Source organism: Trypanosoma theileri (genome assembly GCF_002087225.1).
Source record: "Trypanosoma theileri isolate Edinburgh chromosome Unknown TM35_Tth_4_V1, whole genome shotgun sequence".
In the NCBI taxonomy this organism is placed as follows: Eukaryota; Euglenozoa; class Kinetoplastea; order Trypanosomatida; family Trypanosomatidae; genus Trypanosoma; species Trypanosoma theileri.
The window spans coordinates 109177-136040 of NW_021639846.1; the positions used below are offsets into that span (position 1 = coordinate 109177).

The window sequence follows — 26864 nt, forward strand, 5'->3', positions numbered from 1 at the left end:
AGTGAAACAGCATACGTCAAGGGTGTAAAAAATGGCTCCAAAATAAGAAGAAATATCTGAAAACCAATAAAAGGATTTGGTTCATCAAAACCAAATTGTTTACAAATTTCAGGGTTAAATATAACTCCTTTTGCGCCAAAAGAAATACAAAAGAGCTGTGCAACACCAATACCAAGCATAATATGAGAGTGACTATATTTCCAATGTCCAAGTTCATGACAGAGGACAGAAAGGAGAGCATCATCATCACCTTCCATTTGCTTGATTAATGTATCATAGAGAACAATTCTTTTGTTTTTCCAGAATCCATATACATATGCATTGCTATGACTTGACCGCCGTGAACCATCCACTTCATACACTTTATTTAGTGGAAAATTATGCAGTTTTGCCAGTTTGGAAATTTTCACATACAAGTTTGAATCTTCTGGTATAGGTGTATATTTATTGAATAATGGTTGAATAAGTGTTGGAAACACAAATGTAAAAGAAGTCAGAATACTTGTTGCAAAGAAGAAAAAGTACAAGGGAAACTTTTCACCAAATCGATTCGCAATTTCAAGAACTAAAGCTGTCATAATAGGATGTAAAAGAAATACCCGAAGTAAAAGCATTTTAATCTCATCCTTTACAAACTCTCCAATAGTCATTTTGTTAAATCCATGTTTTTGCTCAATAACGAATTGGCTATAATAACTGAAGGGAATTTCTATTAAGGTGGAGATTAAATCCCACGCAATAGAATACGTACAACAGTGTTTAAAAGATCCTGCAGTAACAGGAGCTGACTTTGCTACCCATTTATATATTTTTGAGGGAAGTTTCGTCACCATAACCAGATTATTGATTATAATATCTTTGGCATGAGTTACAATACCCCAAAAAGTTTTCTCTCTACTGTACGATTGGCTCGCAAGAAATTCCTCTTCATTAATAGAGTCAGCAAACTGTGAGGGTATTTTGGTGGAAAAATATGTTTTCCATTCGCGGTACTGAAGATACAATTCCCATAAACCCACCACATTTACAGCAACTAATGTGGTTGCATAAAACGGTGTACGGGGTGCGCGGTACATTTTTTCCTAACCTATCTACATCAGAAAAAAAAAAAGAAAAAAAGAAAAAAGCAGACGACTGTAATGACCAATAGCAACAATTAATATCAATAGAAGAAGAATATGAAAAAAAAATAATAAACCCTTTTTTTTTTATGGGTTAGGATATTATCGTTATTATCGGTCCATCCATTAGATAACCGAAGATATAATAATAATAATAAACAAGAATAATTATGTTAGATTTTTTTCCTTTATTACTATCAAGCGGTCGTAAACACCAAGAACAAATACAACCAAAAAAAAAAAAAAAAAACAAAAAATTGCACCTCTAACTGATTCCTGAAATTCCCACAGCGGTACCCATAGCAGCGCTAATAAATCCAAGAGATAACATGGCAAATGCCATGAATAACTCTTGATTTGAAGCTGTACAAATTCCTAGTGTATGCATTCGAAGACGAAAAGCCGCAGGATATATAAAGCATAAGGTACTACTACAAAGACCTCCCAGTAAAGCGATAATAAAAACAAGTCCAGGGGCTTTTAACGCTAATAAAACACTTAAAACCGAAAGTATTATACTTGCAATCATATTATCTTTAAATGATATAAGAGCATGAAAACTTTCTCGACTTGCATTACTATATCCATAAAGAAGAATAAAAATAGCATCTCTACAAGGAAATAAAACAAGGACATACGCTGTTATAACTGTAATGGAATACATAACACCACCCACAGCGAATATCTTATCACGAATAGGATCATAATTAGTAAGTATATTACCGTGAACATGACTGGTATGAGATAAATAACCAAAAAGACCTACCATACCATAAATTAAACCAGTAATAAATATACTAAGTGTCGCTACTTTTGCCATACATTTACGAGAATTATCAGCAATACTAGCATAAATTTGAAAAACAAGCGTTTGACAATCAAATGAAAACATTAATATAGGTAAAGCCAATATTGTTCGGTTCGATAAGGAAATATACTTTATAGAAGAATTATCAGGTGCTGAATCAATGTCAATTGGAAAAAAGTATCGGTAAACAATAACTCCTGAAACGACAAAGGTTGCGGTTATTGCTAATATAGAAACAAAACGCAAAGAAGATACAGCTGGGATACATGAAAGAGGCAACATAACAAACATCCAAATAGCAACCATAACTCGTGTGGGATTAGAAAGAAGTGTAAAATATTCACTTACTATCGGCATCATTGGACTAAATATTTCCCCAATAACAACAATATATCCCGCTGCTACACCAACATTATACACAATAAGCATCCATCGAGCAATTTCTTCAAAAGTACGACCCAACAAGGCTCCAGATATTTCTTCATACGATCGTAATTGTAATGTTTCAATACATATAACAAGATAATCAATTGAAATGACGGTAAATATCCCAACTACTATCATTAGTAGTACCACAAGAAGAATTCCACAATCATCAAGTGTTGAAGGTATTGCAAGAATTCCTGCACCAATCGTTGTGACTGAAAGACTCAGCGCAGCTCCCAATAAACCCTTCCTACTAAAAATATGCTTCATTTATTATTATTATTATTATTATTATTATTATTAGTATTATTATTACTCTTTTCAACTTTGCCAGTACCACCACCACTACATCCAGAAGAAAAGGGAGAGAAAAAACAACAACAACATTCACAAGACAAAACAGAAAAAAAAATACAAGAAACAGAAACATTATATATATATATATATATCAATATATCCTCCAACATTTCTTTGAGTCAATCGGAATCCCTTTGGGTTGATTTTCTTCGAACCGATCAATATTTCCTCTTCTTCCTTCCTTTTTCTCCTATTGATACAGTCGAACCCCTACATATGTATCTCTTTTTTTCTTTTTTTTGGTAAGATTCCAAGAACACATTTTTACATAAAAGAGTGTGTTCTCTGTTTCTTTTTTTTTTTCTTTCTTTTTCTTTTCCAATTGTTTTTTTTTTTTGTTTCTTTCAATTTCACATCATAGGTTACATCGCTTGTCTCATTTTCCTTGTCATCGCTGCGACCTGAGGTGAGGTATCTGGATGACTGTCCACACGGTAGCCTTGAAATCTTGCGAACAAGTCGGCCCCGTGATCCACCAATGCCTTCACAAGGGTTGTATCCTCAAGGGCCATAAACATTGGTGGACGACCATCACTTTTTCGAGGTTCATTCGGATCTGCCCCACATTCAAGTAAACAAATAGCAGACTTTACCTTTTCAACTGAACAGGCATACTGAAGTGGTGTCATTCCACATTTAATTTCTTTAGATAAATCAATTTTTCCACTTGTAACAAGTTCCGTGATGGTTTCCACATCTTCGGTATCAAGGGCAATTTCCATTTCTTCTTCAGCCATAGTTAATGGAGAGTCATCAGCTGCTTTGTTTAGTTCCACAGAGCGATGAAACCATTTACCAGATAATTTCTCATCCTCATCCAGGTCCGTTTCACTGTCACTATCCCGACCCTGTGCACGACGTCTTTCACGCTTTAGCTCCTCAATTTCTCGATACTTCGCTTCAGAAGGGAGTTTAAGAGACCATTTAGCGGCATTCTCGTCTATTTTACGAGCAATAATGGAATTCTTTATTATAAGAGGGGGAAATGGTGCTCCCACATTTACTTCCACATCAAACGCCCGATCAACACAAAATATACACCGAAAAAATTCTCGTCGAGGATATTTTTTCGGTTCTGGTTTAAGAAGAAAAACCATAAGTGCTATATCTCGAAATAGATGTTGTTCCACCTGTTCACAATGGGTAATAAAAACCCAATCACCATTTTTAGTACCCACATCAATGTAATCCATGGCATTTTGAACACTTCTCATAACGGCGAGATCAAAATGCCAAACAGCAGATTGGGTCTCTTTTGCAATTTTACATAATGATAGGAAAGGATCACCGTCCTCGTAAAATAAAATAACGGGAGTACGGCAGTCCGCATTCTTCATGGCCCGCCGCACATGTTCCAGCGGAACGTAATCGGGAGGAACCTCCACCACACCACCTTGAACCATCGAATGGATCAGAGATAGCTTTCACTTTTACCAAAGAGAGAGAGAAAGAGAAAGAGAAAGAGAAAAGATAGATTAAATGAAACAAATAAATAAGTATACATGAGTAAATAAAATAAACAAACAGACACATAAAGAAAAAAGAAAAAAACAACAACAACAACAACAACAAAGTAAGACAAGAGAAATAGCTCACGTAATACACAAAAATAAAATAAAACAAAACAAAAAAAGAAGAAAATCACACACATAAATAGTTCCGTCTAAACAAATAATTAAAAACACAAAAACAAAACAAAGTACTGAAAATAGGTTTACAATGATGTACACAGACCTATCTTCTTTGATCTCAATTCATTGATATTTTTTGCACCACACGCAAACATGGCAACAATAAATTCCTTCTTAAACCTTTGAATGACCTTACGCACCTCTTCAGGACTTTCTAGGGCAGCTTTAAGAAAAGGCATAGCCGCCGTTGTACACTCTGCCCCCATAATAAGCGCCTTTGCCATATCAAGACCATTACGAATACCCCCACCCGCTATTAAATGTAATTCCCCTTCTTTAGTGAGAGAAACACATTCCTGTAGACATTGGTCTGTAGTGACCCCAACATCACGGAAAATGTAACCTATATTTTCCTCCTCATTCACAGTTGGTTGACGTCTTCCCTCAATCCATGCCCATGATGTTCCTCCACAACCAGAAACATCTATATATTTTACTCCCAGTTTTTTTAATGCAATAACACTTTCACGATCAATTCCATGTCCAACTCCTTTAATAATGACAGGAACTTTAATTTCTGGCAAAAGGGATTCCAACTTTACAAGTAAGGATTCAAAATTTGTATCACCCTCAGGTTGACAGGCTTCTTGTGTATGATTGAGATGAATAAAAAGACCATCAGCATTTACACATCGTATTAAATTGTTTACTTCCTTTGCTCCAAAACCATAATTTAATTGCACAAGACCAATATTAGCAAACATAGGAACAGAAGGACAATACTTCTTTACATCAAATGTATAAACAGCTGTGGCATATCGATTTACAATTCTCATACTACCAACTCCAAAAGGGATTCCTTCTGCTTCACAAGCCTTTGCCAAATTTTCATTGATAATGCGTCCATACTCTTCACCACCAGTCATTGATGATATTATCAAAGGAAATGAAAGAGTCCAACCCATAAAATTACAACGTGTATCAATCTTTGCCATATCAATTTCTGGAAGAGCAGTGTATGGAATCCTGTACCTACTCCATATAGATGGACCATTCTTGTACGGCTCAACATTTTTATTAATGCAAATGTCTATATGATCTTTTTTGCGCCGCCTCACTGCAGCTTCCTTATCATGTATATTCGTAACAGTCATTTATATAATAATAATTCTTTAAACTAAGAATATCAAAACATTCATAAAAAAAAAAGAAAAAAAAAGATTGAAAAATAAAGGTATATAAAAAGTAACAATGAAGGCAAATACGTTCACATAAAAAAAAAGGGTACAACACATCAATTCTACGAAATACGCGAGCACACGAGGGATCCCAATAATAAATGGTGAATTACTCAGAATAACAACAAGAACCACCACAACCACCACCACTATCATCATCATCAATAACAACAGGGATGAGAAGGATAAAAAAAAAAAAACAAAGAAGATTTTCTGTAATTTAGTATATATATATATATATATATATATACGCGTAATGTATGTGTGTATATGGTTCCCTTTAGTCAGCATTATTAAGACGAGCATCGTGTCGAGTTCCAAGATAGGAGACATAATCGTCAACGCATTTAAACAGAAGGGTAGCATCTACAGCGACTACACCTGCATCCCCACGCACATCTCCCCCTTTCTTATCATGATGTCGCTTTGCTGTGTCACGTTGAATTTCATGCTGGAAAGAAAAACTCTCTGGTGTGGAAAACTTTATCATTTCAAAAAATTTCTTAAGAGCATCCTCTGCCTCTTCATATGATCCATCTAACCAGAAAACTTGGGTCTCTTTTGTCTCTTCACTCTGCCTGGTATCCTCAACTGGAGTAAATCCAAGACATGCCATGATAAAGCGCATGGACACCATACCCCGTATACAACTCAATAATTCTCTCAACCACTTTAGACGACATTTTTGTAAATAAATCTTTAGTAGTAAATGCATTCCATGAGGAAGAGTCATAAGTAAACGACATATGGTAAAACAATCTCCCTCTTCACATGCCGTACACAGTCTAAGGGTTCGACATACATCACTTTTTTTTACTCGTGCTGAAGCATTTTTTTGAGTTTTTCTGTTTGTGTAACTGATTAACTCTGTTGACAATGCATCATATTGTCCGCCTAAACAAAGATAGACAAGGCGATAGCAAAAAAAATCTGATACCGATTTTCTTGTGGTATCAGGGAGACCTTCGTATAACTTCTTTAAGGAAGCTTGACATTGATTAAATTCTCCAATATCTCCAAGTTCTAAACATATAAGGGCATGTTTTTCATAAACATCAACAGCAAATTCATCAACAATATTTTGTACACGAAGGTCTTGTCTCATCCCTTTTAATTGTTCATGTAAATATCTTGCAGAAGCAAGTAAACCTTCTTGTTTTTCTTTTGCATTAGCCTTTGCAAGAACAAATGAAAGAGCTTTTATAAGAACTTCTCGAGGACGAATATCTTCTGCTGTGGGTTCATATCTTGAATACATTCGTTCTAACTCTTTTGACTTTCCAACAAATGAAGCCGTTGATGCGGATTGCGTATTACAAGATACGAGATCTTTGAAAAAATCACATGTACGTGAGGATCCTACTGGGAGTGAGGATGATTCCATACTATTATAATCCTCTCGATGGGAATTAGTTTCTGTACGACGTGCTTTGCGCGATTTTTCGGCTTCATGAGAATGTCTTGGAGCCTTTGTAGAGAGTGAAGAATTTGTTAATGATTCTGTTGGTTTTGTTAACACTATTTGTTTTTGGGAAGCTCCGTTTTGTTGTTGTTGTTGTTGCTCTTGCCGTCGTTGTTGTTGTTCTTGCAGCTCTTGTTGTTGTTGTTGCAGCTCCATCTGTCTGCGATAGGCGTACTGCAGTTCTTGAGCAACCCGAATGACTTCTATGAAAGTGACCAGATCATACCTTCTTCTACCCGCAGCAACTTCAGCATCCACAACACCAAACGCCTGCACAACAAAAGAACGGAGTTCAGACGGGGCACGTTTCATGGCTTCTGCAAACAATGCATTGCGGTAATCCACATGTGTGGGTTTAACAGCAGACTCACCGCTGCCGCTGCCAGTGTTGTTGTTATTGTTGTTGTTGCTATTATTATTCTGAAGAAAGGTTGGTTCCCTATCGACGGCATTGGCCGGCATCACGGGAGAAATGCGGCTCCAATCTTTTCCCTCAATTCCACCGGGTTCCCGCAGGGCGTCCTCCACAACTCCCACCGCCCACCGTTCGTATTTGCGTCGATCCGCCTCATTTGTTCTCGTCTTCAGTAAATACGCCGCCCGATTCAACCAATCGCGGAGAGGCTTCGTCATCGGCACACCGTGGGAGGTCAGAAAATCTGACGAAAGGTACGTTGTCGTTTTTGACATTCTTTCCCACACCTTTCCCTTTCTTCTTTTTCTTCCATTTTATTTTATTTGTTTGTGTGTAAATTTATAAAAATGAAGAATAACAAAAAAAATAAAAATAAACAGTGTCAAGAGAGAGAGAGAGAGGAAAAAAAAATAAAAAACGGATTCATTACATCAACAGAGGGTGATTGATAAAGAGAAAATAAAAGGAAAGGGAGAGAAAAAAACAGAAAGGTTATAACACTTCATCGGGACTGTAGCGACGAAGGGAAGAAGGAGAGAAGAAGAAAAGAAAAAATAGCAAGAAAAGCTGGGAAAAGCATTTCCTTTCTCCCCCCCACAAACTTCCAACCATCCCTTTTCTCTTTCCATCATACCAAAAAAGAAAAAACAAACAAACAACAGCCGAAGATTATTCGTTAGACGTTTTAAGCATTATTTGAAGAACATCTTCATCCTCTAACTGGTGTGCTATACCAACTCTCTGTGGTTGATGTTTTGCACTTGTGCCCCAAACCAATGCGTATTTAAATCTAGACGCAATGTCTTTATGGATCCTCTTGCAAATATGCTCCACGGAAGAATTTCTTTTCACCACAAATGGTTTTGTAAAGTCAGGATGATTTCCATGTTTTTTTGTATAAATACGAATAATATTAAGATGTTCCCAAATTTCTTCAATAACTTCATCCACATTTAAATCCCAATGAAGTGAAAGAACAACAGAATGTGGTAAACGACTCAAACGATCCATTTCTTCCATTGTAATGGTATCAATTTTGTTATAGACGTATAAACATGGCATATACTTTCGATTTCCTTCAATAACATCAATAAATTGATCAACTGTGATATCTTCACGAATAACAACATCAGCATTATGAATACCATAATCTTTCAATATCTCCTTGGCCAAAGATTCAGACATACCCAATGTAAGTTTAACCGTAGAAGTAAAACTGATAGCATTCATGCTACATGATGGTTTCTTTTTAAACGTCACATCTGGAAATCTCTGATTTAGACGAATTCCAACAGTTTCTAACTCAGCCTCAATTTTACCTCTTTGTGCCTCTGCCTTAGCGGCATCTAACATTAAAATAATCATATCCGCTGTTCGTGCAGTAGCAATAACTTGTCTTCCACGACCTTTACCTTCTGCAGCACCTTCAATAATACCTGGTAGGTCTAAGATTTGAATTTCCGTGCCTTTATGCACAAGTTTACCTGGAATACACGTCAGTGTGGTAAACTCATACCCCGCTGCCTCACTTGCTGTGGCGGTCACGCGTGAGAGAAAGGAGGACTTTCCCACAGATGGAAATCCCACAAGAGCACAGCGCACATCACCACTTTTTCTCACCTCAAAACCATCACCCCCACGAGCACCAGCAGCCCTCGTTGCATTCTCTAACATTTCAGTTTTAATACGGGCAAGTTGACCCTTAAGGCGTCCAATGTGATATTCCGTCTTTTTGTTTTTTTGCGTTTTGGCAATCTCCTCCTCGATCGCCTTACGTCGTTCAAGCAACCCCATCTTTACTTTTTTCCTTCTGCTCCTGTTGTTCTTACCTTTTGTTTTTGTTTATGCGTTTGTTTTTACTTCTTTCTTTTTTTTTTTGTTGTTTCTTTTTTTTTTTTTTTTTTTTTTTTTTTTTTTTTTTTTTTTTTTTTTTACCTGAGCCTCCCTCACTTAAAATGTAGCCAGTGATAGAAAGTGGCTAATGAGGGAAACAACAAAGAAAAGAAAGAAAGAAAAAAAAAAAAAACAAGAGAAAAAAAAAACACAGAAACCATGTTTAGATATACCCCTCTACAAACACAGAGATAGAGATAAGGAGGGAAAACTCCCAATTACTCTTCAAAAACAGTGATGTGAGAGCAAAAAAAAAAAAAAAAAAGAAACACACACACAGGCATACGCACATAAACATCATGTTTCCAACCTTTCTTTTTTCTTTTCTTTTTCTCTTTTCTTCTTACACGCCTTTCAATATAAATAGGGAAGCTGATACTCGGGAATATATGGCGAATACAGCAACGAGTTGGTTTCCAGTCCAACTAGATGTGGTTCCCTCTCTTGACTATTAGAGAGGATCACACAGTCTCATTACGGATGCAACAACAACAACAACAACAACAACAACAAGAACAACGAAAAATAAAAAAAAAAAGATACGAAAGGAGAAATATTAAAAAAAAGAAAGGAATGACTTTCTTTTCTTTTCTACTTTTCTTCCATTCACACGACTGTGAAATATCTGAACATCCACAGTCATGAAATGATATTGAAAACTCTGCTGTTTTGCACACTCTTTCTCCTGTCATTTATCTGAGTAGACTCCCCTCTCACTCCAATGACTTGACCTCCTCCTCTTTCTCTCTCTCTCTCTCTTTCTTTCAGTTTCTCTGAGGGGAAAAAAAAGAGAACCACAAAGGAAAGAGAAAAAACAGAAACAAACAAACAAACAAAAAAGAAGCGCAGCAACAACAAGAAAAGAGAAGAGGAATTGGGTAATCATATGAGATGGGAGATTTATTTAGTCGCGGGAGACGACTGATTGACGCGCTCCATTAGTTAGATTGGAAGATGTACCACTAGTTGAGGAACAACCCATAAAACATTTCAACGGTGAAAATCCAAATTTTTTTGCTTCTCCTGCAATCACATGATTTTTCATCAGAGATGGAATCCATTGATCATCTATTATTTTTCTCAGTTCTTGGGCTGTGTTTACAGTAAATCTCTTACGTCGAATAGGTGACCATGTCATGTATGGAACTTGCTGAGGTGTCCTGGATTTTTGTCGATGATCCTCAAGAAGAGCAAATAGTATCATGGCAAAATAACGCAGTCCTTCCTCTTTATCCAAAACTCCATTAATACCCGTTGCACCCTTCTTTGGTACACCGAGCGTTACTCCTGTTAAACAGGCTTTTCCACCAGACCACGGTTGTGTTCCGTGTGAATCGCATATATAAAGCGTCCACGCCTCTGTATATCGGGCATCCGGTTGATTCAGTACATCATGTGCAAGTGAAAAGATAGATACTGTATAGTCCCCAGAGGCGATCACGTATCCACATACAGGACGTACCCCATCAGCATCTCTACTACGTTTAAGGAAATAACACAGTTGATTTACCAGATCTTTGGCTCTTTCTTGCTGATTATAAAATAAAACTTCAAACTCACCTTCATTGATTTTACTAGGAAAAAAATCTCGAAGTCGTAAACAGGTATTTAAATCTCCAACAGTAGGCCGTGATTTCTTCTGTGGCCAACCTGGAGCTGAAAGCTGATGTAACCAAGCGGAAATATACAATAAGTAATTAACAGTAGACATGGCATTGCACTCTTGCATTGTTACTGCGAAACCTAAAGAGGAAAGAATGATTGCAGCAACAGTTGAAAAGGTTTGACAACAGTCATGCGTTCTCGGTGGCATTAGACCTTTTGTTCTTCCTCTACCTGCATTAAACTGAGAGTGAGATCCTCGAATACACACTACAGTATTTTCAACAAAAAAGTCATACTTTCCACATCTGAGAATAGCTATATCATTTAAACTCATGTCGGTTAACCTACCTTGTATTCGATGCAAACGCTCTTGTTCACGAAGGGCTTTGCGTTCATTTTTATTAGTGGAAACTGAATTACCATTAACATTTACGCCTTTGCTAGTATCAGAGAAACTCTGCTGATCTTCCAAAAGCGATGATGTAGACACTGTAGAACTGTCTTCAGAACTCATCACATGCTTCTGTATTTAGAAATATTAAAAATACATACACAGATAAATATATATATAAATATATATAATCCCAAAGGAAAAAGAAAAAAAGGGGGAAAAAAGAAGAAAATTACCTACAAGTGGACCTAGATAAGAATCTGCAGTCATAGTTGATACAAGACCAAGAAAACAAAAAAAAAGAAATCAAAAAGAACAAAAAAGTTTTTATAGAGGCAAGTATCTTCCTACACAAATAAAAATCATTACTTCTTGGAGAGAGTTTTCTGAATCCGATCCACCAAGCTCGCGCCGTTATCACCAGCACCATCAATAGCAACAGCGACCGGAGTATTCCAGTCCGGAGTTCCCTTAACAAACACTTCCTGATTAATGCGAATGACACCTTCTTCTGCATCCCAGTGGATACCTGGGTAAATACGAGCGAGTTTAGTCAGTGTATCAAACGCGGCGATTGGGGTATTCTTATCTTCCGTGCGAAGTAATGCCGTTCGCTTTTCTCGGGCGACTCGCAACTGTGAAGTTGCCTGTTTGAGGAGAGATCGGTTACGTCCAAGCTGCATAGGAGGCAGCTGAGCCTTTTGGTCCAACTGTGGTGGGAGTTTCTCTGCCTCTGCCCCAGTCAAAACGGAGACGTCTTTAATAAAACAAGTTCGGATTATTCTTACACTTGGGCTGCCATCTGAAAACCCATTAATGAGCACAAGGAGTTCCTCCGCGGGTTTGTACGTAAAAATAGTTCCCTTCACGGCAGTGCCATCAACCAGTGTGACCGCCACAGTTGCGCCAACGGCTTGAGTCTCGGTGACAGCGCTTGGCATACTGCTTCCGCGGGCAATCTATTGGAGTTCTTGGTTTTCGCTTTAGTTACTTTCAAGGAAATAGATTTTTTTTTAAAAAAGTAAAAAAAAAAATAAAATAGAAAAATAAATAAAAAACAAAAGAAAAGAAAAAACAGTTTATCATCTTTTCAGTCAGTGTATGAGGAAACATATATATATATATATATATATATATAAATAGAGATAGAAAGGAAACGCTACACAAAAAGCATTACCTTATTCCTCAAAGGCGTGGACCTACTATCACCACCCATTTGAACGCCATAAGAGTATATGTGAAGAGATGTTTTTTTTTTCTTTTCTTTTCTTTTTTCTTCGTTCTCATTTTTTTCTTTTCTTCATTTTTTCTTCTTTTCCTACGCATGAAAGACGTAATGTAATCCCCTTTTAGCGTACACAAAAACATTCTTTGATTTGGCATAATTTAAGATTTCCCTTCCTGGAACAGAAGTTGATCCAATAAACAAATGTGTCCGTTTTGAAAAGAGCTGAGAATACATTTGTTTTATTTGCCTGTGACGGTCTCCCTCTGGTGGTTCCTTCGACCACTCTTTGAGAAACTGAAAAGTACCCGCTAAATTATTGACATGCGCCGGAGAGAGTGAGTTGTGACAACTCACCAAACCCGTGTCATTAGGTGCACTCAAAATACCATCAAACCAAATGGTGCTAGGGACTTTATCTTGATTTTTGGCGTTAAACTGATTTCGAATTTCCATATCCGCCGCACGAAAAACCATCTTATAGTCTATTGGATCTACACGATGATCCATTGTGAAGGGTGATCCAGTACTACAACAAATAGCTTTCATGGTGCTATAACTGGCATTACTCTTGGCTCGACGTGGCAGTAATTGATAGAGATTCTCATCCTTGTGTACACTAATGAGATCTGACCATCCGTCTAAAAGCAACGGCTGTCCTACGGGATGTTGGGGTGGAATACCACCGTACTGCTGCATCACCACTTGTTGTTCGGGTGAAATCGCCTCAAAAACAAGTGATTTGGCCTCATAGGCGTCAAATACACGATTGTGAAGTTTTTGTTGGGTAACATTTCCCGACATATCACGAAGCCGGACCACAAGGGTCTGCAGTGTTGTGTTTAAGAGCGACATTTTTTTTTCTTTTTCTTTTTCTTTTTCCCCCTATTTTCTATGTGTGTATGTGTGTATGTGTGTGTGTGCGTGTGTGGTACCCTGTCTCCACCCACCCCACTACCAACTAGAGAAACGTAATGAAATGAAAAGAAACAAAGAAATAGAAGTAACCACAAATCCAAAACACAGATATATATATTACATACAGTTTTATTGTACAAGTATATATATATATATATATATATATATATATACGCTTATTTATTATATCATTTTTTTTCTTCTATACAGGCTGTCCTTTTGTTATAACGAAATCTATATGGAGCCTGCAACAGATAAGAGTACTCCTTCTACCGATTTCCCCCCAAGTTTCTTTAATGACAACACTACTAGTTTCGTGTATACCTTACACGTGGAGTAACTGTGCCTCTTCTCCAGTCGTTATAGCAATCCATTGTTCATGTTGAGATGACCAAGAAACATTGTTAATAGGTTGCTCAGATTTATAGTTCATCATACACTTTGGAGTCATTCCTGAAACCTCATTTAGATCCCAGATATAGGCATTTCCATCTTCTCCAGCACTACAAAGATTAGTTGCTGAGTTTGGTGCCCAGCAAACGCTATTAATTGGTTGAGGACGATTATTTTTTAAAAATACTGCAGGAACAGATGGCATTCTAATATCCATTACAATAACTTCTGTACCATCTACACCAAATGTAGTAAGATACGTTTGGTCTAATTTATCCCAGGCAACACGTAGGAGAGGTGACAGATTTGGAGATTCGTACAATACTGTACAATGTTCAATCTCTCTCAAGTCAAATATACGAACGGAACCATCTGCACCGCAACTTGCAAATGTATGTGTACCTTTCGCGAAGGCTATATCATATACATCTTTATCATGTGCAATAAGTCTCGTATTTTTTAAACTTTCAATATCCCATATGGTTATAGTGGTATCAACACTACAACAACCAACGATTTTTGGATCATCATTATTCCAATCGCAGGATGTTATGGGGAAACAAAAATCATTAGGTTGTTTTCCGCTATCAAAAACTGTATTAAATACTACATGCGAATCTATATGATCTTTTTTACTTGATAGATCTTCGCGTGTATCATTTGATGCCCGTTGTTTCTCTTCGCTACTCTTTTCTGGAGGTCCTTCTTTAACTTCCCAGAGACGAAGATAATCAGCTGTTGTGATTATAAGGTCCGTTGTGGCCTTCTGAGGAGCAAACATTACTTTTGTAGGTGGATAACAATGTTCCCATGTTGCTCTACAAACTAAATTTCCCTCTTCATCCTTCTGAACAATATCCACGTGGTTTTTGTACTCTTGAATATAGGAGGAAACAGCAAACCGGAAGGGTGCATTCTCTCGAGTACTCCACGATAGACCATTCGCCACCCAACCAGTGGAGTAGGATAAGATATTATGCCGTTGTTGTTGTTGCTGCTGCTGCTGCTGTTGGTGCATCTTCTGATATAATCTAATCATACCGAAGAAAAAAAAAGGAAAAAAAGGAAAAAAGGAAAACGAACACACACAGAAAGAAACATATACTTTTTTTTTTTTTTCTCTTACCAGTTCATACCATTGGAAATAACTTGTCTTGGTGATTACCAGGGATCAATTCAAGATAATCCCTAGATACACACACACACAAGAACAAGAAAGAAAAAAAAAATAATAAAAAACATACACCTCATTGAATCTTGAAATGATCAACTACATCTCTAATAATAAACAGAAAATAAAATGCGTTCTTCAGTTATTTTCCTCATTAAGTCTCTTTTTAAGAGACTCAATTTCTGCTTTAAGACAAGCATTTTCCTGCTGAAGTGCCTCATAGTCTGCAGCGGAGGCTCCACCAAGTACTTTCTTAATAAAGTCCACTGGATCTTCAGGTCTTTCTGGCTCTTCGTAAAGGTTAACGAGAACACGAGTCATGGTATCGATCACCTGTTTTCTCTCGAGGTATTTGCGAAACTCCTCTTTCTTTGCCTCACTTGACTGATAGGACATATGTGTATTTGCTTATGTGAGTGTTTGGTGTCAATTTACAACTTTTCCTTTGAGATTAAACTACATATATATATACATATATGTATAACAGATGGAGATGTAAGAATAGGAAAGAAAAAGATAATAATAACAACAACAATAATAAATAAACAAATAAATAAATAAACTAGAGAAATAATTATCATTCCCTCATATTCTTTTTTTCCTTTCCTCCCACAACCTTTTACACATCCCAATAGAGAAAATAAAAAAAGGGAATAATATCAGTCTCATACAAACGTACACCTACTCACACCCAAATACAGAGTTAAATTCTTTTTTTTTTGTTTCACAAATACAAACTCAGAAACAAAGAAAATTCTCGACCTTTTAGAGGTTATTATTTAATGTTCGACCACATGACGAATAAAAAAAAAAAAAAAGACATTCTCTTTTCCCTCTTTTATTCACTGCAACGAAACTTCTCTCTCTCTCTCTCTACTGGTTCCCATTACTCCTCCTTTTGAGACTCTTTTCGCACCTGTGATCCTTTTTGCACTTGTGGTCCTTTTCGCATGTGTGAACTCATTAAATCGCCATGACGAACAAGTCTTTTTGGATCATTTTTCCACAGTCGTGATAGGACCACGAGGACTGCGATGATGTGTGCGGCAACGACGAAAGCAACGAAGCACCAAACAGCGTTAAATTGAAAGTCCATTCGTAGAATACCGCTTTACATAACATAATACAAGAAGGAAGAAATAATAAAAAAAAAAAAAGAAATTAAAAAAAAAAGGTGAAAGAAAAAGAAAGATAGCAGTATTATCAATAATAATCAAACGAGGGAGTTTGAGAGAGGAACACTATCCAGCAAGAACGCATATGGATAGTGTTGAGGTAAAAAAAAAAAAAAAATTAATAGTTCTAAAAAATGGAACGAATAGAAAAAAAAAGAGAGATATCCATCTTTTTTTTTTCTTCCTTTTTTCTTTTTTTTTACGCGTAAAAACAATAAAAACTTATTGGAAACAACAACAACAAGTAACAACACTAGCCAGTGGTAATGACTCTCATACACGAACATGTACGGCATAATGTTTCTGTAAACCTTTTCTTGCCGTTCTCTGCGCATCTTCACTGCTGTCTGTGGCGAGACGGAGAACTCTCATGGTCTCCATATTATTCTGCAGCTCCGCATCACTCAATCGCCGGAAGAGCGGGCAGTCGTCGAGACAGGAGACCATCCACTGCTCCAACTCCTCCACATCGGATACTGTAAAGAGTAAACCCCCAACTTTTAGCCAATACGCATACTCCTGCACAAGTCCTGGTGAAATGATGCGACGACGAATATTCTTTCGCTTCCAATGAGGATCTGGATAACAAAAGAAGAGTGCTCGCAGTTGACCCTTACGAAAACAGTTTGAACCAAACTTCATCACATTCATCTGTTCAAACCACAAGTTCCGGAAGTGATGAGGTTTATCAGAGGAAGTGGAAGAGGAAGAGGAAGGAGTGGTATCAAAGACTCCCTCACGGTAACTTAGTGTTTTCTTTTGGGCAAAGTCAACAACTTTGGGTCGAATTTCAAGTCCCAACATGCAGACATCAGGAAATTCCTGTGAAAGCGAAAAAAGCATCCCACCAAATGCACATCCCACATCTACAATCTCCACAACGGGATTACTCATTTTTGGATAAAACTCCACACATCGTGCCTGCATCTCTGCTGGGTTATCTGGATGGTCATCACTGTTTTCTGCCAACGGATTTCGATGAGGACGCGTGCGAATTGGCAGGCGCGTCCATTTGGGTTGCACAGCAGTCGCCATTCTAATCTAATCTGAGAGACACCAATGGAGACTACGGTAAGTTTCTTTTTTTGTTTGTTTATTTGTTTATTATTATTGTTGTTGGGTGGTGGTGGTGGGGGGTAGTGTGCCAAGCAAACAATTTACAGAAAGAGAAATAGATGGTGTGAAAAGAAGAAAGAAAGAAAATATAAAGCAACACCAACATTAATGGAACAGCAACAATAATAATAATTATTATTATTATGATTAAACATAATACTGTGAATCAGAACGAAAAAAAAAAAAAAAAACACGCTCACTGACGCACAATAAAGAGAAGAAAAAAATCAAGGGAAATCCACAAAAATAAAAAAAAAAAAAATGGTATTCACAAGATGCTTTTTTGTGGAGTCTTTTTCTTATTGTGTTTCTCCTTAAGGCGTTTCTTCAGTTGTGCGTTTTCTGCCACCAGCTGTTCTAGTTCCATTGTCACTCGTCCTAGAACAGAATCACACTCTGCCTGTTCTTCCCGGTATTTGGTCCTCTCAGAAACTAATTCTGCCTGAAGATCCTCACGCTCCTTCGCACTGCGTTTCTCCAGGTTTCTATAATTATCCTCAAGTATTGCCAACTCTCTATTAAGTGTTCCGATCGTTAACTCATTTGCCTTTAACTGTGAGATTAAACTACCTTCCTTCTCATCACCCATACTACTATAGATGTGACCATTGAAGGATGGAATATCTGATTTTGCTCTAGTGGATGAAGCAATTGTTAATCGTAATTGCTCAATGATTTTTTCCTGACGCTCTATAGTCTCTCGTAAGCGATACAATTCTCCAGCACTTTTATCTTCTTCTTCAAGAGCTCGATGGAGAACTGCAAATCGATGAGCTGCTTCTCGTTTCTCATGATCTCTCGACTCCAATTCCTGCATAAGCGCGGTCACTTTCTGTTTTAACTCACGCACTTCATCTGATCGAGATGGGGATATTGATCGTAAAGGTTGAGTTCGAGTAATAATAGAGTTTACACGAAGCATGGCATCATCCGTTTTCTCAAGCAATTTATTCTTCTCTTCAAGAAGAGCACGAATCAATACATAGGCTTCTTCCATTGAGAAGGGGAGAGGATTTTCTAATAATGCACGTTGAATTTCAATTTCAATTTCTCCTTTTAAAGGTTGCATTCTTGACAATATTTCACGAAAATGAGCTATATTATGTGCGCTAAGAACTCCTTCTACACGTTCAAGTGTTGAACTTCGATTTGTAGAAATTTCTGGTATTTTATTCACAATCACATTGAAGGCTCCCAAAGCTGGTATGATAACCCGTTTCTCCAATAAGGAGAGATAATCAATTAAGGACATTAGTGCGGAGAGAGAATCAGCAACTAATCGATCTCGTTCTCCTAATTCTGCTGTTAACTTCTGTTCTGTTAGGTCTCGTTGACGCTCCACAAAGACACACTCATCAATCACTTCAGAAAGATTTTGTTTGGTCTTTTGAAGCTCATCCATAAGTTCGGTGACATTGGTTCCCATTAGAAGTAATTCCGACTACTTTGTGTCCCTTCTTCTTCTTCTTGTTTGTTTTGTTTGTTTTTTTTTTTTTTTCCAATCCGAAGCCAAAGGTGAAGAGTAAAATGGGAACCTGAGGAGCAGGTGGATAAAGGGTCTACACAGAAACGAGCAGATAACACCTATCACTACCCAAAAATGCAAACAACAAAACAAAACAAAAACAAAAACACATATCAATTCATGTACGTATATGTATATGTGTATGGATGTATGTTTTTCCATTTTCTTTTTTTTTTTCTTTTTTAAAGCACCCCCTTCACTCATCTCCCTGGAGCGATACGGGTATTTCTTTTAAAACTTTCATCAAATGCATTTACTCGGCTAATAGGTCCCTTTTTACGACTAATGACAGTACTGTCTTTATTTAATTTGGTATGAGGAGATGTTTTTCTTGAACCTTGACCCTGAAGTTCCTCCATAACATCCCGCATATCCTCAGAATAACGAGCCACTACATCTGAACTAGTCACATCATGTGTCCAAATAAATTCGCTACTACTCTCTGAAGTATCGGCAGAGTCATCACTTTTACCAGAGTCAATTTGATGATATTCATTTTTCATCATTTGGCGTCTCATTTTATTAGGTAATCGATCTAATGTAATTCGACCCATATTACCAAGTTGAAAATCATGTAAGAAAAATCTCTGCGCTTGAGTAGGATTTAAATTTCCCAAATCCGTTTGTCCACTAGTACCACTTCTCTCACAGATCATTGCAATACAATCATCAAAACTTATCGGAGCTCGTGGTAAGTGTAAACACTCAGCCATATGCTCACTCATTCCTGCAGCAGAAAGAACATCATAAATGTATCTAGATACAAGGGCACGAGTAAGTGTAATATTATTGGTTGGAACAATACCACATGCGGCTAACTTCAAACCGGCCTCCTTTGAGAAACAACCCGGAAGTGTAAGACCAGGAGAATCATATAAAACAATATTTGGATCACGACAAACAGGAACAAGTTTAACTCCTTTCGTTGTTCCTGGAGTTATACTAACAGTTTCTGGGGTTCGAGAACGTCTAAAATCTTCACGATGAAATTGATATTCATGTGCCATTCGCAAAGAATTAATAAGAGTAGATTTTCCAACATTAGGCATACCGACTACAAGTCCAACATGTGCAGTCGTTTTAAAACGCTGTGCGGGAAGAATATGAGTTACAAATCGCTGAACAGCTTCTACCGTATCTCGCCAACTTCGCTTAGCGCTCGTAAAGAGGGCAAAATTACCGGTCATTTCATAATATTGTTGAATAGCTCGATTAGAGTCCTCATTAGAAAGTTCTGCCTTATTAAATATAATGAGTCTAGGACGACCCACAACTAGTTTTCGAAGATTCGGATTTTCTGTGGTAAATGGAAGACGGGCATCACGTATTTCCAAGACAAAATCCGCATCCTTAACCTTCTCTGCGAGAGACTGTGAGGCAAGTTGCATGTGTCCCAAATACCACGCCGGTCCCTTTTCGCCCACATCCACAAATGCTTCTCGGGACATTCCCTTCTTGTTGGATTGATCCATTGACTCCTTATATGATGCGAGAGCTCTTTTTACACTCCGCATGAATACAGGATCAAAGACATTGCGAAAACAAATACTTTGCCGCATCTTTACCCCTATTTCTCTCTCTCACTCTGTCTGTATGTGTGTGTGTGTGTGTGTTTCTAGCCGTATATATATATATATATATACTCTAATCTACCCCACCCCCCTTCCACAGCTATTTTTATTGGAGTGTGATGGAGAGGGTCAACAACAAAAAGTAACACAAAACAATGTATACAAGAAAGAAGAGAAAGCAAGTATACTTTTTTTTTTTTAGTTTTCTCGCATGAATGAGAGTTAAAGATAAGGAACAGCAAAACAAAAATGAATAACATCCACAGATGCAGAAGGATAAGAACAAAAACAAAAAAAAAAAAAGAACGATCCATCAACCAACCCACATTTTCCTGATGTGGAAAGAGGCATTTTTCTTTCCCATACACCCTTTTTCTCCGGAAAGAAAAGGAAAACAAAAGGGAAACCCGGCATACCAAAATAAAAACAAAACAACAAGAACAAGAACGACAACTCAAAAAAAAAAAAAAAATCACAGTCATTATCCCTTTTCTTTTTTTTTCCCTTCTTTTTCCCTTTGTGTTCTTGTCGACATGCTTCATCTAGTTTTTTTTTCCTTCGTAAATATGTTCTCTACTCTTCTTTCCCATCTCTCCCTTTTCTTCTTCTTGTAGTATTCGGTCACAGAAGGAGATTGTTCCGAAGGAATTACACATTTCGAAACCGGAAAATAATAATAATAATAATAATAATAATAATAATAATAATAATAATAAAAATAGAAATAATAATAAAAAGAAGGCTAAAAGACTTGAGATCCCTCTACCCCATCAATCAAGAAATATGAATGAATGAGACCATCAGTCAGTCTGAGAATGAGATATAAAGAAAAAATGCCTTCGGCCTTCGAGAATGAATATCTCAGTAATAGCAACACAGATTACAAATACCTTTTTTTCTTCTTACTATTTTTTCCCTCCACAAATGTCTCTTGCAGAGTTACCAACTATTAAGGTATTGGTATGTAATACAATTGCAAATATAGCGAGAGAAAGAAATAATCGAAAATAATATAACCCCATCAAATCAACAACAACAACAATGAAAAAACAAAACAAATACAACCAGAAAGCCATAAATGAGAGAATGGGGATAAAACAAATCTTCTTTCGTTTCGTTTCCTTTCAGTTCTCTTTTTTTCTTTCCGTGTCATGAATGGAAAAGAGCCCAAAAAGAAGATGAGTGGTGGAATACAAAATCAAAAATACGCACATATATAAAAGTACAAATATATGTTTTTTTTAACTACTAAAATCATTTCCCTCACTTAAAAAAAAACACACACAACAATTCATTCATCCTTATCAACATTTCCTCCCATCACAGAGGATGATAATATTCTTTGGATAATATAAGTGTTACCAAATAGTCTACTGAGAGAGGTGATCTGTTTCCCAATGTTATTCTGTTTCCTTCCCTTGGGAATTTTTTTCCTTCTTTTTTTTTTTCACCTTCACTCTCATTTCTTGTACTCAACTATTTTACTTCCCCGTCATTCCCTATTCTCGCCCAGCAACGCAAGCACTAAGATAGAGAAGATCTTTACCGATTTTTCTTGATTGCCTTTTAAGGCATTTTTTTCTTTTTCTTTTCCTTACCTATTTTTTCACACACACACACAATAATAATAATAATAATAATAATAATAATAATAAAACACTGGGGGAATTGGAAAAAAAAAAAAAAAAAAATATTCAAAAAAAATATATGAGAAAATTTTTTACCGTTTTATTCATCGCTATCAAAATTATGAAGATATTAGGGGATTGGTGTACAACGTCAGGTGTGGGGCACCGTGCAGGGTCCGCGCAGCCACTGGTAATGGTGTCATGTGTGCCGTTCCATAGTGGTATGGCGGTATGGCCGCTGATGGACTGTACAGCGGCATCCCTGGTACACCCGATGTCAAGAGTAGAATGGGTGAGCCTGTTGGAACTTTATTTCCTGTGGATGGATTTATTAATGCCGAGGCAAAAGGAAGTGGAATGGGAACTGGAAACATCTGTGGGGCCATACTTGAAGCCGCTGGTAGATACTCCGGTGGGGGCGCGGCGATGGCCATGTAGTCCTGCGGTCGGTATGTCTTGGCTCCACTCGCTCGAAGCTGATCAAGTTGAGCTTGTGTTCCGTGAAAAAATGAGCATTTATCACGCAAACAGGCACGTTGCGTGAAAAAATGACAAACCGTGAGAGGTACACGTCTTGTCTCGCCGTCTTGAATATGCATGTAAGAACAACTTGAGGAGCGAGGACAACTGTTGTTGAGAAAATAATCACGGCATATAAGTCCTTTATTTCGAAACATCTCAGCAATCTGTTGCCGCTGTTTATCAGGTGTCCACATCACCGGAATATCGTTCATTTGAAATAGATGTGAGATGTCTGAATTTCCAAGAATAATACCACACTTAGGATTGTAATCCTTCTCTTGAGAACTTATTCAAAGTATAAAGACTTTGACATTGGATAAGAAGAAAGAAGAGAAGAAAAAAAAAAAAAAACAGTACCAAATAGAAACACCAAAAATGAGCACTTAGATACCAGATAAAACCAATACACATATACAACTATTAAGAAGAAAGTACCAAGAAACATTTGCCCCACTTCCTTCTGTAGAAGTTTAAGATAAAACTCATATCACCATTACAGAACAAAAATTTCAGACAAGTAACAACGAAATCAAATAACCCCCAAAAGATACATTGAGAGTGATGACGAGAACATAATAGTAAGGTTCCCAGCGAGACGGTAGCTATATCCAGCGTAGAGTCTCCTCCCATAACTTGGGGCAGCTGCGGGTTTATAGATTTGTGCGAGAAAACTGCGCCAGCAACGTCTCTGGAGTGGATAAAGCACCGCATCCAATGCTGTGGTGGCGGCGAATGCGCCCAACAGTGCCTTGTGCCTGAAGTGCCGCCACTCTTCAGTTTGAAGGAGATCTGGTCTCTGGCGCAGTGGAGATGCGGGTGTTGGGATGATGCTGGCGCCTGCGGTCTCGTACCACGTGAGCCACACGGCCTGCTGCGGGAGGAGGGCGGCGAGGGGGAGAAGACTGACGGCCCCGCGCAGAAGCCCGCGGCGGGCGAACGAAAACGAAGAAGAGGCGGCGGTGGAGGGGCCGAAGTGCTGCGCGAGAACGGCGTTGAGGATCGGCGTTGCCGCCACGTGCGCCGCCGCCCCCGCCGCCAGCCACACCGCCGCGACGGTGTAAAATGGATGGCGCGTGTCGCAGTACTTCGACGGCGGGAGGAGCGACGGGCCCAACAACACCCGCGACTCGCCGTTGTGAACCGTCGAAGAATGGGAATCAGAGTTCTTATTTATATTTATATTCGTATTGGTAGGTGCTGTGTGAGTGCTGTAAGAGAGGCAGCGGAGGATGATGGAGGCGGTGAGGCCCTGCACCGCGACGGAGAAGAGATCGCGCGTTAAGAGACCAGCAGCAAGCGACCAGACACTACCGCGGAGAAGCATAACACCGAGTTGACACTCTATCCATCGCAGTCGAAGTGGGGCTACCATCAATCCACACATAGAGAACAAAACTCCCATAGAGACAATGTTAGCGACAAGATCATGATGTACCACTCGAGTTGTGTTAGACTGAATTAACCATTTATAAATAGAATCTAACCCATTTTCGAGATTTCCATTGTTACTAATATGACGGTAAAATTCTAGACGTTTTGATAGAGTATTTGTTTCTTCAATAAATCTCCGATGCACCGGTGCTGTAGGTGCACGCCTATCGGCTAAAGTGACTATGTCACCCCATAATATTGAAGATATCAAAAAATTAAAACGAGTATCATCCAAAAAATCAAAAGGTCGAAACGATGATGCTGGGGGAAATTCACTCACTATACCACTCGTTTGCCATAAATGAGCAATCAGTTCAGAACAGAAGAGTCCATTTTCAACATTGCTACCATCAACAACAAAGTGTCCTTCATTCCAATTTAGTAAAGGAACTTGGTTATCATTTTTAAGACGTTCCAAATGTGGAAAATACATATCCTGTAGAAATATAGAAGCTTCATAATATGTCTGACGAAGAGTCTGCAGAGTGGTAGCATCATCTTTTTTATGTACCATCATAGGTAATAGTTTATTAATGTTTTCAATTTCTTTGGATAGTAAATAAAGTTTATGAGCTGCTTTTATACGATCCATTTTGTCTGGAGGACTAAAAAAAGAAGGAATAAACCCTACAAAATCCATCTTATAGGGAATATTACTAACTCTTGGAAGATGGTTATAGAGTAATTTTTCATGTTCGTCACGAGTTTCACCCATATGCAGAAAACGAACAGAAACGCTATTTGAAGAAGATCTTGCCAAACGGTTTTCCAAAGCCCGTAATGTAACCCCACTGAGGTTCGTTTCTAGTACATATGTACCAGAAGGTGAAATAGGATCATTGGGATGTATAGTTCCTGCTTGTTGTTGTTGTTCCACTTGTTCCTCATTAAGTTTCATCACCATTGCAACATGATCAAATGGACATTCTGTTTTGTTAAGAAGACAAATAGCGATACCAATGGGATCTCGCATTTTCATACATCTGCGATTCATCAGCAGGATATCACCACTGCGTAAACATGATGCGGGATCATCGCCTTCTGCGGACATGAAGCAAGAAAATAAAAGAGAAAAAAATTACTTATATTACCACACGCCACGACCTCCACCACTCTTACCTTCTCTTCCAGTGGTGAAAATCAACAATGATACAAAAAAAAAAGAGAACATCATCCGCAAGAACAACAACACAGAAAAAAAAAAAGAAGGAAAAAAAAAAAACACAAATAGTAGTAATACACATAAAACCAAATTTAAATTTCTAGTTTTACACAGCTGTGACCCATATCAAATAAGATCAAATAAGATACTGTCTTTTTTTTTTCTTTTTTTTTTTCTTGCTTTTACTTCGTCTTAACACTGTACGAAATGATTTAGGCAGATCCCTCAATAGATTTCCGCCATCGGAAGGTCATTGATATATCTTCGTGTAACCGAAGCAAGCTTTCTCGTGTATCGCGATCTACAACGAGTCGACATTTAGTTCCGTATGTAGAATGATCATCTGGAGAAGCAGAAAAATACAATCGGTTTATGGGGATACACTGAGTTAACAAAGATGAGATAAGGTTTCTGGATAAACTATTTCCAGCACCACCAACAAGATCCATCTTTGTAACTACAACAAATGGTGAAGCATCATATAAAAACGGACGAATTGTACAAACAAGATTTCTCAAATACATGACCACACCTTCAGCATCTGGAGCGGGACTGTAGCGAGATTTTAACTGAAAAACACTCATCCATCCATTATCTTCAATCAAATCTGTAGCAGGAACAACAATAATACACTGATGTGCTTTATTCTCATTCACAATGGGTAAACGTTCAATTTGTTCTAATTGTAATGCGTCTTTTCCTGCAAGTCGTGTTTTCCAAGGCATTCCGGCGAATAGTCGTTCAAGTAGAACTTGGTCTTTAGCGTCGTATAATTTCCCTGGAGTGTCTATGCAAAGCCATGTCGGTTCAGTCGGGTGATTAGGGAATGGATCCACCGTAGTAGTTCCACAAAATCCACAAATACCAACTGGAGCCGCTGGCCACTTTGTATTACTAGTAACAGCTGCCCTATAACTGTTTACTAGAGAAGACTTTCCTACCTGTGGGGCACCAATAACTAATATACGCATCGTTTCTCCAATTGTATTTCCTATTGACATTTTCATTAAAGAATTACTTCCCCGTGAGACTGTAGTGTGAGCACCATCATCCGCGTGTAATGATGATGATGCAAATCCACCAGTAGATAATGTCCGTGCAAATCCGTTTACTGACATTGCACCGTGATTCATTCTCCCACCTTGTTGAACGGTTCGCAGCATTCCTGTGTGCATCAACACGCCCCCACCCATGTGAGGGAACACGGAGAGACTTGAGGATCGCTTTGCCCGTGGGGGCAGTTGGCTGGCAGACCCCGCCGACCGCGAGGCGATGGAAGGAGACTGCACGGGAGAAGAAGACCGGGTGGAGGAGTGAGAAGAACATGTAGAAGAAGAAGAAGAAGACCGGGATTCGCTGGCGGAGTCGAGGGAGACTGCAGGACGCTGCGGCTTAGACCGCTGCCACACAGGCATATGGAGAGAAAGGGGGTCAGGCAATGCACTCTAACCGCATAGAACCCCCCATTAGTGGTGTGAATGAAAAAGAAAAAAAAAAGAAAAAGAAAGAAACGTGTACTTTTACGTGTGCATATTTCTTTTGAAGGAAATAACAATAATAATAATATACATATCTATATATCAAAAATAGAAGAAACAAATAAAACAATTAAGTCATATATACAAGGTAAAACTTTTGTCTGCGTTAGTAGCATGTCTCCTGTAGTTAGATTTAAAGGTA

The 26864-nt window shown here is 38.0% G+C and overlaps 16 protein-coding genes across 16 annotated transcripts; all 16 read right to left on the reverse strand.

Moving 5' to 3' along the window:
• Positions 1-2: 2 nt before the first annotated feature.
• Positions 3-1076, reverse strand: TM35_000041350 (CAAX prenyl protease 1; the record flags this gene model as incomplete). The annotated part of the gene is made up of 1 exon (XM_029022329.1): positions 3-1076. A coding segment is annotated over one exon (1074 nt), but the record flags the coding sequence as incomplete, so codon positions are not given.
• Positions 1077-1386: 310 nt separating this feature from the next.
• On the reverse strand, positions 1387-2625 carry TM35_000041360 (amino acid permease; the record flags this gene model as incomplete). The annotated part of the gene is made up of 1 exon (XM_029022330.1): positions 1387-2625. The coding sequence occupies one exon, from the start codon at positions 2623-2625 to the stop codon at positions 1387-1389; it is 1239 nt and encodes a 412-aa protein (XP_028885988.1).
• Positions 2626-3074: 449 nt separating this feature from the next.
• On the reverse strand, positions 3075-4115 carry TM35_000041370 (nuclear protein Tc22; the record flags this gene model as incomplete). The annotated part of the gene is made up of 1 exon (XM_029022331.1): positions 3075-4115. The coding sequence occupies one exon, from the start codon at positions 4113-4115 to the stop codon at positions 3075-3077; it is 1041 nt and encodes a 346-aa protein (XP_028885989.1).
• Positions 4116-4426: 311 nt separating this feature from the next.
• Positions 4427-5497, reverse strand: TM35_000041380 (isopentenyl-pyrophosphate isomerase; the record flags this gene model as incomplete). Its single annotated transcript, XM_029022332.1, has 1 exon — positions 4427-5497. One exon carries the CDS (start codon positions 5495-5497, stop codon positions 4427-4429), a length of 1071 nt encoding a protein of 356 aa, XP_028885990.1.
• A 364-nt stretch (positions 5498-5861) lies between these two features.
• On the reverse strand, positions 5862-7733 carry TM35_000041390 (uncharacterized protein; the record flags this gene model as incomplete). Its single annotated transcript, XM_029022333.1, has 1 exon — positions 5862-7733. One exon carries the CDS (start codon positions 7731-7733, stop codon positions 5862-5864), a length of 1872 nt encoding a protein of 623 aa, XP_028885991.1.
• Positions 7734-8127: 394 nt separating this feature from the next.
• Positions 8128-9252, reverse strand: TM35_000041400 (putative developmentally regulated GTP-binding protein,putative; the record flags this gene model as incomplete). The annotated part of the gene is made up of 1 exon (XM_029022334.1): positions 8128-9252. The coding sequence occupies one exon, from the start codon at positions 9250-9252 to the stop codon at positions 8128-8130; it is 1125 nt and encodes a 374-aa protein (XP_028885992.1).
• A 1003-nt stretch (positions 9253-10255) lies between these two features.
• Positions 10256-11470, reverse strand: TM35_000041410 (uncharacterized protein; the record flags this gene model as incomplete). Its single annotated transcript, XM_029022335.1, has 1 exon — positions 10256-11470. One exon carries the CDS (start codon positions 11468-11470, stop codon positions 10256-10258), a length of 1215 nt encoding a protein of 404 aa, XP_028885993.1.
• A 242-nt stretch (positions 11471-11712) lies between these two features.
• TM35_000041420 (p21 antigen protein) lies at positions 11713-12288 on the reverse strand (the record flags this gene model as incomplete). The annotated part of the gene is made up of 1 exon (XM_029022336.1): positions 11713-12288. One exon carries the CDS (start codon positions 12286-12288, stop codon positions 11713-11715), a length of 576 nt encoding a protein of 191 aa, XP_028885994.1.
• A 377-nt stretch (positions 12289-12665) lies between these two features.
• On the reverse strand, positions 12666-13427 carry TM35_000041430 (uncharacterized protein; the record flags this gene model as incomplete). The annotated part of the gene is made up of 1 exon (XM_029022337.1): positions 12666-13427. The coding sequence occupies one exon, from the start codon at positions 13425-13427 to the stop codon at positions 12666-12668; it is 762 nt and encodes a 253-aa protein (XP_028885995.1).
• Positions 13428-13815: 388 nt separating this feature from the next.
• TM35_000041440 (WD repeat-containing protein 68) lies at positions 13816-14922 on the reverse strand (the record flags this gene model as incomplete). The annotated part of the gene is made up of 1 exon (XM_029022338.1): positions 13816-14922. One exon carries the CDS (start codon positions 14920-14922, stop codon positions 13816-13818), a length of 1107 nt encoding a protein of 368 aa, XP_028885996.1.
• A 1580-nt stretch (positions 14923-16502) lies between these two features.
• Positions 16503-17264, reverse strand: TM35_000041450 (putative tRNA (guanine-N(7)-)-methyltransferase, putative,methyltransferase; the record flags this gene model as incomplete). Its single annotated transcript, XM_029022339.1, has 1 exon — positions 16503-17264. One exon carries the CDS (start codon positions 17262-17264, stop codon positions 16503-16505), a length of 762 nt encoding a protein of 253 aa, XP_028885997.1.
• A 349-nt stretch (positions 17265-17613) lies between these two features.
• On the reverse strand, positions 17614-18771 carry TM35_000041460 (uncharacterized protein; the record flags this gene model as incomplete). Its single annotated transcript, XM_029022340.1, has 1 exon — positions 17614-18771. The coding sequence occupies one exon, from the start codon at positions 18769-18771 to the stop codon at positions 17614-17616; it is 1158 nt and encodes a 385-aa protein (XP_028885998.1).
• A 299-nt stretch (positions 18772-19070) lies between these two features.
• On the reverse strand, positions 19071-20429 carry TM35_000041470 (putative GTP-binding protein; the record flags this gene model as incomplete). The annotated part of the gene is made up of 1 exon (XM_029022341.1): positions 19071-20429. The coding sequence occupies one exon, from the start codon at positions 20427-20429 to the stop codon at positions 19071-19073; it is 1359 nt and encodes a 452-aa protein (XP_028885999.1).
• Positions 20430-22188: 1759 nt separating this feature from the next.
• TM35_000041480 (uncharacterized protein) lies at positions 22189-22803 on the reverse strand (the record flags this gene model as incomplete). Its single annotated transcript, XM_029022342.1, has 1 exon — positions 22189-22803. One exon carries the CDS (start codon positions 22801-22803, stop codon positions 22189-22191), a length of 615 nt encoding a protein of 204 aa, XP_028886000.1.
• A 317-nt stretch (positions 22804-23120) lies between these two features.
• Positions 23121-25073, reverse strand: TM35_000041490 (uncharacterized protein; the record flags this gene model as incomplete). Its single annotated transcript, XM_029022343.1, has 1 exon — positions 23121-25073. The coding sequence occupies one exon, from the start codon at positions 25071-25073 to the stop codon at positions 23121-23123; it is 1953 nt and encodes a 650-aa protein (XP_028886001.1).
• Positions 25074-25396: 323 nt separating this feature from the next.
• Positions 25397-26599, reverse strand: TM35_000041500 (GTP-binding protein; the record flags this gene model as incomplete). The annotated part of the gene is made up of 1 exon (XM_029022344.1): positions 25397-26599. The coding sequence occupies one exon, from the start codon at positions 26597-26599 to the stop codon at positions 25397-25399; it is 1203 nt and encodes a 400-aa protein (XP_028886002.1).
• Positions 26600-26864: the final 265 nt, after the last annotated feature.